The 12,500-nt window shown below is 37.4% G+C and overlaps 1 protein-coding gene across 1 annotated transcript in view; it reads left to right on the forward strand.

Moving 5' to 3' along the window:
- Positions 1–12,500, forward strand: part of sucla2 (succinate-CoA ligase ADP-forming subunit beta) — a 19,390-nt gene that overhangs the window by 2,437 nt on the left and 4,453 nt on the right. The window contains exons 2-7 of the mRNA XM_051402911.1: positions 3,000–3,195; positions 6,329–6,428; positions 6,701–6,863; positions 8,456–8,584; positions 9,635–9,773; positions 12,326–12,487. Of these exons, the coding sequence (XP_051258871.1) occupies positions 3,000–3,195; positions 6,329–6,428; positions 6,701–6,863; positions 8,456–8,584; positions 9,635–9,773; positions 12,326–12,487 (889 nt within the window). The remainder of the gene's footprint in view (positions 1–2,999; positions 3,196–6,328; positions 6,429–6,700; positions 6,864–8,455; positions 8,585–9,634; positions 9,774–12,325; positions 12,488–12,500) is intronic.

A 12,500-nucleotide genomic window follows, 5' to 3' on the forward strand; every position in this document is an offset into this window, starting at 1 on the left:
CAGTAGAGACACAGCAGAGACAGTAGAGACACAGCAGAGAGACAGTAGAGACACAGCAGAGACACAGTAGAGACACAGCAGAGAGACAGTAGAGACACAGCAGAGACACAGTAGAGAGACAGCAGAGACAGTAGAGACAGACACAGTAGAGAGACAGTAGAGACACAGCAGAGACAGAGACACATTTTGCTCCTGATGGCGGACAGAGTAGGTGTCTGCCTGTCTGCCTGTCTGTCTGCCTGTCTGTGGTTATTCTGCAGGTATAAACAGGTTCAAACATCAGTGTGCTGCTGTTAAAGTGAAGGACGGGTCAGAGAGGTTAAACTGTGAATATAGTCAATAATATATATATTAATATATTTATTTAATAACAATATCTGAGATTAAGATCATTCTAACATACAATATTATAATCAGTGTTCACATACAGTGAATTAGCCCTTCCTACAGCGGTGCACTACAACAGAGAAACACAAAGAAAGATATAAAGAGAGACAATATAACTGTTAGTTATCTGTGAAATATTGTTCAGTGTGATATATAATAATATATCAGTGATATATAATAATATTACATATATAATAATATATCAGTGATATATAATAATATATAATAATAATATTACAGTGATATATAATATATAATAATAATATTACAGTGATATATAATATATAATAATAATATTACAGTGATATATAATAATAATATTACAGTGATATATTACAGTGATATATAATAATATATAATAATAATAATATATCAGTGATATATAATAATATATATTATAATAATATTACAGTGATATATAATATATAATAATAATATTACAGTGATATATTACAGTGATATATAATAATATATAATAATAATATTACATATATAATAATATATCAGTGATATATAATAATATTACATATATAATATATCAGTGATATATAATAATATGGCATATATAATAATATATCAGTGATATATTAGTGATATATTACAGTGATATATAATAATATATAATAATAATATTACAGTGTGCAAGATAAACACTGAGGGAAGTATATTAATGTAACACACAGATTCAGGGTGCGTTAAAGAGTCAGATATAACATCTTAAATTGTTACAGTAATACAGTTAGTGTTATTTGTCTGTGTTCATAATTATAATAATACACTTTATTTATTTTATTGATGAATTGAAATCACAACATGACCAATATGCAAATCACAGAAGCTACAATTAGTTTGATAAAGTAAAATAAGACAAAGAGCAGTATAATGTAGTTCTTCCTAGTATTTACAGCCTATAATATATATATATATATATATATATATATATATATATATATATATATATATATATATATATATATATCTATAGATATATATATTTACAGCCTTTAGTATAAATAACTCTAATATTTCTGAATATTTAAACCTTCAGGGTTGTTCCTTTTTATTAATGACTTTATAATGATCCCAGTTTGATCAATGATTAACTATAAAGACTTCAAACCTAACAATAAAATAAAACACTTTAAAAGATCTTCTCTGGCGTCTCTTTCTACGATTCATTTCCTTCTTGACAGCATTGTTATGTTTTAGTTTATTGAGATGAAGCTAATTCTAAATGTGGAGCTGCAACGATTAGTTGATTAATCAATGAAACGTCAGCTATTGATCACGTTTTGAGTCATTTCTTACAGAAAGAAATGTAAAAATGATTTCAGCTTCACAAATGTGAAGATTTCCTCTTTTCTTTAGTCCACTGTGACAGTAAACTGAATATCTCTGAGTTGTGGACTGAATGAGACATTTAAAGACGTCAGTTTGATCAACAATATTCTGACAATCGAGAAAATGATCAACAGATGAATTGATAGTATAATATGTATAATCATTTGTCTAATATGATAATAATAACTTAAACTCAAATCAATAATCCAATCACATCCTTGAATGTAATCGTGGAGGAAACTAGTTTGTGTTCAGCAGCTGGAAATACTCCATTACTTTGATTTTAACAAATAATACTAACTGGATTTTAATCTTCATCAGTCTGAATTAGAGTAACAGAAAAGTAATCTAACTAGCAGTGTAACTAATTACTTTTGGCAGGGAGTAACAAGTAAAGTATTACTTTAGAAAAGAGTAATGAGTATGTATTTTTGAGTAAGTAGCTTCACACAGGCACCATATTAGGTTGTTTGTTGAGTAAACAGCCGACAGACTCGTGTCTCTGAGGTCCAGCTGACTCAAACACTTTGGTTTCATATCCTCAGTGACGTTTCCTCCGTTGCTCCGTCGGTTCTCGCTGTACTTTAATGTCGGAAATAATCATAATAAAGTGTTTTCATTAATGAGTAACTAACTACAATAAAAATAAATGTCAGTATATAAATAGGTAATTTATTATTTAATATTTTTAATGGACAATAAAAAGAGTAATTATAAAGAAAATGTAAAAATATTAATCCATCAACAATTTAAATTAAATTTGTATTTACAGAATAATAAAAGTGTCAATAAGATGTTTAATATTCCAGATATAGATTCTCTACAATACCAGTATTTTCTTTTTAATTATAGAATGTCTTAGAAGTTATAATCCGACAGATTGAAATGAAATGTTTTAATATAATTTATAGTCTTTATTATCTCAGCTGTAGTAATATAGTAGTTGTCATTGTTGATGGTGGGGTCATTCCTGCACACAGTTCAAACTTTATTATTTATTAATTATTATTTATAGATTATTGATCTTTATTAAACAACGTGAGTTTGTTAATCTTCTGTATTTCTGACAATGTTGCTGCTTCAACTGCACTTACTGTTACCACGGTAACCAAGGACGTCGCCATGTCAACAAGAAGTGCAACCTTCAGGTTTATAATTTACATATTTGTACATCATGAAGAGAAAATGAGCCCTGAAGGACAGCGAGGAGAAGGTGATTGTTCTTCTGTGCAGTAACTCCTGTGCTCTGGTTGCTCCTCCCGTCCCTCCAGGTTCTCGGTGGTTCCTCCGGTCTGTTCGGAGGCCATGCGTCCCAGCTGCTGCCCCCCCACCTGCAGCAGCAGCAGAGGAACCTCTCCCTCCACGAGTACATGAGCCTGGGCCTGTTGAAGGAGGCCGGTATCTCCGTGCCGACTGGGATGGTGGCCAGCTCCTCGGAGGAGGCCTACGAAGTGGCCAAACAGATCGGTGAGCCGCACCGAGCCCGGAGGGAGAGCCGATAATCAGTTAATATCAGTATCAGACTTATTTACCTCCGAGAAAGCTCAGTACTGGAGATTGAGTGTGTCTGGATGCAGCCACAGTTTGTGAGGAGAAGTTATTTGTGATACCTCGTGACCTTTTGTGTGAGCGGGTTTTAAACAGCTGAAGCCGAGGTTGTTCAGTAAAGACAGTCTAAACTTAGCCTCCTGCTTCAGTGCTATCAGTTGACACTCGACTTACATAATTCCAGCATAGTGAGAGGTCGCACCAGTGTTCAACAGTTGGACCGCCATGTGAGCAGTTTCAGCCCTTAAAGCTGCTGTAACATATAATACATATGATAATGTATGAAGGTGTCTCTGGTGGTGAATGATCAGCAGGTTCAGCTCGCTGTTTGTCTGTTCTGGTTCCCTCTCCGTGCTCTCAGAGCATTCAGCAGCTAAACTGATATTTCCTTCAGGAATTGGACAAAACTCAGAGCTAAAACAGGAAATACTGGTTTTCTTTAGGTGACACAAACACCACAGGAATGATCACATTGCTCCGTGTTAGAGTTGGACTAATATATCGACTGTTGCCGGTGGTTTTTTGCAGATTTTTGTCGTTTTTTATTTAGATAATTTAATGGCCTGCCTCAGAAGAATGAGAGCCGTGTTCACGTCACATTAACTGATTATTTCAACAGAACATATAAAGATTTCAATTTTGTATAGCGCCAATTCATAACAGAAGTTATCTCAGGACACTTTTCAAATAGAGCAGGTCTAGACCGAACTCTTTATAACATTATTTACAGAGACCCAACAGTACCACCATGAGCAAGACCTTGGAGACAAGGGCAAGGAAAAACTGCCTGTTAAAAGGCAGAAACCTAGGACAGATCCTCCGGCTCTAGGTGGGTGGTCGTCTGTCTCGACCAGTTGGGAGGAGAGGGCGGTGTCAGCTGTTACAGGGGAAGAACTATTAGAAATCTGCTTCCATTCAGAGTCTTCCAACAACAATGCATCGTACAATACTACCAGTTTCAACCAATCAGTTGTTAGAGTTCGCTCTACCTGCTAGCTTCTGCGTTACCAGTATCCCACCTACGACTGTACTTGTACTGGCTTCAAATGGGGTTTAATGTTCACACAGTTTGTCTCTGCTGTCCCTCAGTATTACAACATCAGTCCAACATCTGCCAGCCTGAGGCAGTAGATGCTTAGCAATATGCTAAAGCAAAGTTCAGCACAGCTAAGCAGCAAAATGACACTAGAACAATATAGAACAACATAAAACAATATAAAACAACATAGAACAACACAAAACAATATAGAACAACACAAAACAATATAGAACAACACAAAACAATATAAAACAACACAAAACAATATAAAACAACATAGAACAATATAAAACAACATAGAACAACACAAAACAATATAGAACAACATAAAACAATATAAAACAACATAGAACAACACAAAACAATATAGAACAACACAAAACAATATAAAACAACACAAAACAATATAAAACAACATAGAACAATATAAAACAACATAGAACAATATAAAACAACATAGAACAATATAAAACAACATAGAACAACACAAAACAATATAGAACAACATAAAACAATATAAAACAACATAGAACAACACAAAACAATATAGAACAACACAAAACAATATAGAACAACACAAAACAATATAAAACAACACAAAACAATATAAAACAACATAGAACAATATAAAACAACATAGAACAATATAAAACAACATAGAACAATAGAGAACAATATAAAACAACATAGAACAACACAAAACAATATAGAACAACACAAAACAATATAGAACAACACAAAACAATATAAAACAACAGAGAACAACATAAAACAACATAGAACAATATAAAACAATATAGAACAACACAAAACAATATAGAACAACACAAAACAATATAGAACAACACAAAACAATATAAAACAACACAAAACAATATAAAACAACACAAAACAATATAAAACAACAGAGAACAACATAAAACAACATAGAACAATATAAAACAACATAAAACAACAGAGAACAATATAAAACAACATAGAACAATATAAAACAACATAGAACAATATAAAACAACATAGAACAATAGAGAACAATATAAAACAACATAGAACAATATAAAACAACAGAGAACAACAGAGAACAATATAAAACAACAGAACAACAGAGAACAATATAAAACAACAGAGAACAATATAAAACAACAGAGAACAATATAAAACAACAGAGAACAATATAAAACAACAGAGAACAACATAGAACAATATAAAACAACAGAACAACATAAAACAATATAAAACAACAGAGAACAACACAAAACAATATAAAACAACATAGAACAACATAGAACAATATAAAACAACAGAACAACATAAAACAACATAAAACAATATAAAACAACAGAGAACAACACAAAACAATATAAAACAACATAGAACAATATAAAACAATATAAAACAACATAGAACAACATAGAACAACACAAAACAACACAAAACAATATAAAACAACAGAGAACAATATAAAGGCAAAAACTCACAGCGTGAAGTCGGCTCACAGATAATTTTAAATTAGAGATTGTTACTTGAGGTCATTTGACAGGTGAGGAAACATTCAGTAGGTTCAGTCCGGCTGTCTCCAGGCCGCCAGTTGGAGTTGTTTATGTTTATAACCAGATGATTATTTAAACAGAACCACAATTAAAGAATACAATATATTATATTATATTATATATTATATTTTTATATATATATATATATATATATATATATATATATATATATATATATATATATATAATATAATATAAAATATATCAACATACATCAGGTCTGCATATGTCTCAACGTTCTCCTCATTAAAGTAACACCAGAGCGACCACAAGGTGTCAGCACTACACAGCTGAACATGAGGCTGAAACATTCACTGAGTGAAGCATTAATATTAATCCATCATTAATTAGTGAGTTTATTTGCAGTGAGACAGAAGACATCAGTCTCTGTTGTCACTATCACAGTTAATTATGTGTTATATTAATGTGTGTGTGTGTGTGTGTGTGTGTGTGTGTGTCACAGAGTCTAAGGACCTGGTGGTGAAGGCTCAGGTTCTGGCTGGCGGCAGAGGGAAGGGGACGTTCGAGGGCGGACTGAAGGGAGGAGTGAAGATCGTCTACTCGTAAGTCATCAAATAACAAATAATCTGCAGTTAGTTCCACTTCCTGTTCCACCTGTTAGACCTTTTTCACAGCTACAACAGTAGGGTAAACAGCCAGAATTCATTCACATGGTTACTCACCATGTGAATGAATCTGCATGTAAGTGTCGCAGTGTTTAAGGTATATCATTTATTTGAGATGTCAAATAGATCAAAAGTTGATGAGGAAGCAGTTTACACAGCGTCTCCTCCTCCTCCTCCTCCTCCTCCTCCTCTTCTTCCTCCTCCCGCAGACCAGAGGAGGCCCGTGACATTTCGTCCCAGATGATTGGTCGAAAGCTGTACACCAAGCAGACCGGGGAGGCGGGTCGTATCTGTAACCAGGTGTTCATCTGTGAGCGCAGGTACCCGCGCAGAGAGTACTACTTCGCCATCACCATGGAGAGGTCCTTCCAGGTGAGAGAATGGCTGTGATTGGTCCTACAGGTTGCTGACACACACACACACACTGACGCCATATTGCACCGGGATTTAATTTATCATGAAGCTTTGAATATAAAAATGTAAAGGTGCTCCTCAGTTTACTGTATTTGTTTACAGCGCTGCACTCTCTGTGACGTATCCTAGCAACAGGCCGAAGTGTCTTATATGTGTGCTGTTTGTGACGGTGGTGGAGAGAGACAATCACACCACTGGATGGCAGCACTGCACCAAGAATAAAGATCCATCAGACTGTTTGATCTTTATTTCTTTATTCAGTCAGAAGCAGAATCTTCATCTGGTGTAACAGCTGAGTGGTTCTGTTCTATAGTCTAGTTTAAAGGAAATTAACTGTAGAGTGAAAGATTAAATGAAACTTGTAGAGAACCCTGAGCTGCACTGATTGAAAGGAGCTGCTGATTAAACTAACCAATGAGACGAGAGAACCAGGTCAGTCAGAGAGAGTGAATCACACACATTAGTGTAAAATGTCATTATTATTATTATTATTATTATTATTATTATTATTATTGGTTACAGATGATCTCACTGATTGTCTGTCAGAATAATATCAGTGTGATGCTGTTATCGCAGCGTGCAGCGCTGGCTGAGAGGAAGAACAATATAAAATGAGTCCAGCAGGAGGCAGACTCACAGTTCACAGCCTCTGAGTGTCACTGCAGACTGTGTGTCAGAGACTGAAGGTCAGAGGTCAAACATCCAGTGAGTCCTCATTCAGCCTGAAGATAAAGATTACAGTTTATATTCTCAGACATCCTCAGACACCGTCTGTCTGTAGTTTAACAGTTCACTTTTAGTTTGTGTGAGCAGTTCAAGGACCGTACTGCAGTACAGACAGATGATCATTATCCTGCATTATACACACTCATACAGAGATAACGAGTTCATCTACAGCAGAGTAAGGACAAAACAAAGTCCTCTGAGGAACAAACCCTCTCATTAAAGGGACACTGTGATCCTCTTCAAGATCCAGAGACATGAAGAGCTTTTTATTTTGTACCCAGCATGCAGTGTGAGCGTGCAGACGTTGGACTCAGTGAATCTGAAACTGTTCCTCTCATATATATCTATATATCATATCTCATATCTCATATCAGGGGCGATAATGGGAGCTCTATATTATTATAGATTATTGCAGCTGATAAATTATTGGTCCATAATAATCATTTATTTTGGATTCTTATACAGAACAATTGTTAGTCTTTAATTTCTGTGAGTCTGTTTGTGCAGACAGAACTGTTTGTTGTTGTTATAAACAACAGTGATGTCAGTTAGATTTGTTTAGAACAGAGTTATGTTCTCACTATATCTAAATATATAGCCTTTATAACCATCAGGTGGGTAAAAAGGACCCAATATTAATATAAAGTCAGTCATTGTATTGGCTGAATGAATTCTAATATATAATAATATATAAATATAATTCTAACCTGGAGCTTTAGATACTGTAAAATGAATGTAATGTAAATAATTGTTCAGACCACAACCTGAAACTGATGGCAGCAGTTCCTCAGATGTCCTAACTGAAACCCTCTCGGGTCCCGCAGGGCCCCGTGCTGATTGGCAGCTCGCAGGGGGGCGTGAACATCGAAGACGTGGCGGCAGAGAATCCAGACGCCATTGTGAAAGAACCCATCGACATCGTGGAGGGCATTAAGATGGAGCAGGCTGTCAAGGTAGGATCAATAGTAGACGCAGTGAGCCTCAGTTCCAGCTGCGTGGTTAGCAGATCGAAGACGAGGAAGAGGAGAGAGTGCTTCATCTCTCAGGAGGAAAACTAGTTCTAACAAGATCCAGGTCCAATCTGTCTCCTCACTTTCTGTTGGTCCCGTATGTGAGACAGCTCAGGGTTGAGTCACACCTGGAGTTCACCTGTTCTCCATCTTCACAGGACCCGACTCCACCTCCAGTGCTGACAGACAGACAGACAGACAGACAGACAGACAGGGACAGTGACACAGACAGGGACATCTCTATAAAACCAGAGTTAATGTCCTCTAATCAGAGAAGGGCAGCCCACCTGTCTGTGTGTCTGTCTGTCTGTCTTTCTGTCTTTGTGTCTGTCTGTCTGTCTCTGTCTGTCTGTGTGTCTGTCTGCCTGTCTGTCTCTGTCTGTCTGCCTGTCTGTCTCTGTCTGTGTGTCTGTCTGTCTGTCTCTGTCTGTCTGTGTGTCTGCCTGTCTGTCTGTCTCTGTCTGTCTGCCTGTCTGTGTCTGTCTGTCTGTCTGTGTGGATATTGAATGTGTGTGTGTCAGTGAGAGGTTCGATATGTCTGACAGTGGAGGTGCTGATTGTGAGTAGATGGAGCTCCATTGATGTTCCTTCACTCCTTTTATTTCTGTCCTCTGTGAGAGTGTGTGTGTGTGTGTGTGTGTGTGTGTGTGTGTGTGTGTGTGTGTGTGTGTGTGTGTGTGTGTGTGTGTGTGTGTGTGTGTGTGTGTGTTTCTCTGTGTTAAAGCAGTTTAAAGATTTCGGAGGAAGTGATGCAGTTTGAGGCTCCTGGTTCTGATGGTTCAGCGGTTTGAGTCCGTTAGCGTCTTTATTCCCACCAGCAAACACTAACAGGAAGTTTAAAGATTGACCCGTCTTAAGCCCCGCCTCTTTCACTCTGTGCTCCAATAACAGTTGAGCAAGCCTCGGTCAGCTTCCTCCTTCCCTCCCCAGGCTAGCTGTTCCCTCTGTTTCCAGCCTTTATGCTAAGCTAACCTGCTGGCTGTGTTTCTGCAGGTCGCTGAGGCGATGGGCTTCCCGCCGGCGCTGGTGAACGAGGCGGCGGAGAACATGATCAAACTGTACAACGTGTTCATGAAGTACGACGCCTCCATGTTGGAGATCAACCCCATGGTGGAGGACTCGTCTGGCATCGGTACGCTCACACCGCTAACCACATCAGACGCCACAGTAACAGTAGTTCTAATACATAATCAATCAATCAATCAATCAAACTTTATCTGTACAGCAGTTCAGACAGACAGTTCAGACAGACTAAACAGGGTAGATTTCAAAATAAAATACAAAGATAAAAATGACAATAAAATAAAATGGTGTTTTCGATAAAAGCTTTTCTAAAAAGTTAATCAGAAGATTAAGAAAACAAATAATAGCAATAAGAAGGATAATAGACAATATTATTTAAAATTTGAACAAACTTTATTAACAGTTTAAACTTGTTCTTATAATCTTTGTTTTTATTAAAAATGTCTGATGTAACATTTCCAACAATATGAACAATAAAACTGTTTAAAGACAGAATGTATTCAATATTAAATTTTACTGACACATGTTCTCTATATTCATTTAATGATTTATTGTTTATTAATTAGTATTACATCATCTGATGTTAATAATCCTATTTTTATTTGTTTATTAATTATTTTATTAAAGTCTAACAGGGAACATAAAAACAACACTAGAACCTGATAGATGGAAAATAAACCTTATTGTTCCTGTAGGAGGAAGAAACGACAGAACGACTTCAGGATGTTCAGTAATCTGTCAAACAATCAGAAACATGACTCGTGGGACAATAAACCCGACTCATTGTTCCTGAAGGGGGTTCACTGTCTCTCAGTCTGCTGATAACCCATAATAATAAAAATAATAACGTATAATAATAGGAGTAAAAAATAGGAATAATAATAATACCTATAATAAAAATAATAACCAATAATAATAATAATAATAATAATAATAATTAAAGCTGCAAGCAGCGTTGGGCGGGACCTCGCACTCCACGCAACTCGGGGCGTGCTGCGGCCGCGTTGCGTGCCATCGTTACACGTGCGGACCAACACATGAAATTTCACGTAAATCAGCTCAAAATCGCCACGCAGCGCTTACTTCCTGTTGCTGGTAGGTGGCGCTATCACTATGTCTTAATATTGTCATGTAGACAAGTTCAGGGTGGGACTGTTATCAAACACGTGAAGTTTCATTGAGATTGGACCACGTACGCTGAAGTTATGAGTACTATCTGTTTGATGGCCAATCGGTGGAATTCGACACGTCGTCACGGGCACACGGTTAAACATACAGTCAGAAATAGCACAACTTCTGATAACCAATGTGTGTAGATTGAAGTGATCGAATTTGAAGTCAGTCTGATAAAATCTGTAGGAGGAGTTAGTTAAAACAGAAGCCCTTAAATGCCGGAAATAGCATCACAGCTTTACATTCGATTCAACCTGGCCAACTTTAAGGGAACGCCACGGACACGCCCTTTAACGTACAGTCACAAATAGCACAACTTTTGATGAGCACCATTTTTTGACTGTACTGACCAATTTTGAAGCAGATCCGATAAATTCCCTACGAGGAGGTCGTTCAAATACAACGCGACAAGTTCGCCGAAAGTGAAACTTTAAATCAAAATGGCCGACTTCCTGTGGGGTTTGGGGTAGGGGTCCAAGAGGCTTTTTTGTACGTCCCGGCATGTTACACTTGCCTACCGAGTTTCGTACATATCGGTGAAACGTGGGGCCGGGGCTGCTGTTTTTTTATCCTGTAGGGGGCGCTACACACACGACAAACAGGATTTTTGGTATGTGAGCTTCAGGCACTACTCTTCACGTGCCCTGGGAATTTCATATTCATAACTATTACGGTCTCCGCACGGTGATTTATTCTGCCAAAAGAGCGCCACCTAGTGGCGTATTTTTTTGTCCTTCTTAAGGGAGCCTCAGGGAGCCAGGGGGAAGCATCATACCAAGTTTCATTTAAATCACACATACCTATGCAGAGATATAAACGTTTTAATTTTAAAGAGCGCCACCTTGTGGCGGTGGCATCAAATTGTTCAAGACTGTGCACAATGCCTAAGGAAGACATGGTGAACTATGAAGTTTGGTGTCAATCGCACATACCAATGTGGAGAAATGGTCCACTTCCTTTTTTGACGAAAAATCTACAGGAAGTCTTAATTTTATAGCGTGCTTATTTTTAAAAATTTCAAAAATGTTCAAATGACTTTTTTTACCAGGGCGGTCCCCGGGTGCTAGGTGAAAAGATTTGTGCAAATCAGACGCACTGTAGTGAAGAGAAATTATGGGCGGAAGTGGGCGGGGCTTATATGGGGAGATTGAGCTCGATTCACCGAACCCGTGGATATACGTTTTTTTGAATGTGCGACAAATGATGTGGGAGTTATTAAGTATCAAAAAAGTCATCGCTATTTCCTTAATAGTAGCGCCACCTAGTGGCCGACCCATAAGTGATGCATAGAATATCACATTTTTCACCAGGCCTGACAACTTTGCCAAATAAAATTGAGTTTTCGTAAATGTTCAGGGGGGAAAACGCAGTCAAAGTTCCTAAAAATAATAATAGGTAAGAAATCGAGCAAAAACAATAGGGACCTCCAGCGGTCGCTGGCTCGGTCCCTAATAATAGGAATAATAATAACCTCTCTCCCGTCTGCAGTGATGTGTATGGACGCCAAGATCAACTTTGACTCCAACGCCGAGTATCGCCAGAAGAAGGTGTTCGACATGCAGGACTGGACCCAGGAGGACCCCCGGGACCGGCAGGCTGCCAGAGCCGACCTCAACTACATCGGCCTGGACGGAACCATCGGCTGTCTGGGTCAGTGAACGTC

Source organism: Dicentrarchus labrax, unplaced genomic scaffold (genome assembly GCF_905237075.1).
Source record: "Dicentrarchus labrax unplaced genomic scaffold, dlabrax2021, whole genome shotgun sequence".
In the NCBI taxonomy this organism is placed as follows: Eukaryota; Metazoa; Chordata; class Actinopteri; family Moronidae; genus Dicentrarchus; species Dicentrarchus labrax.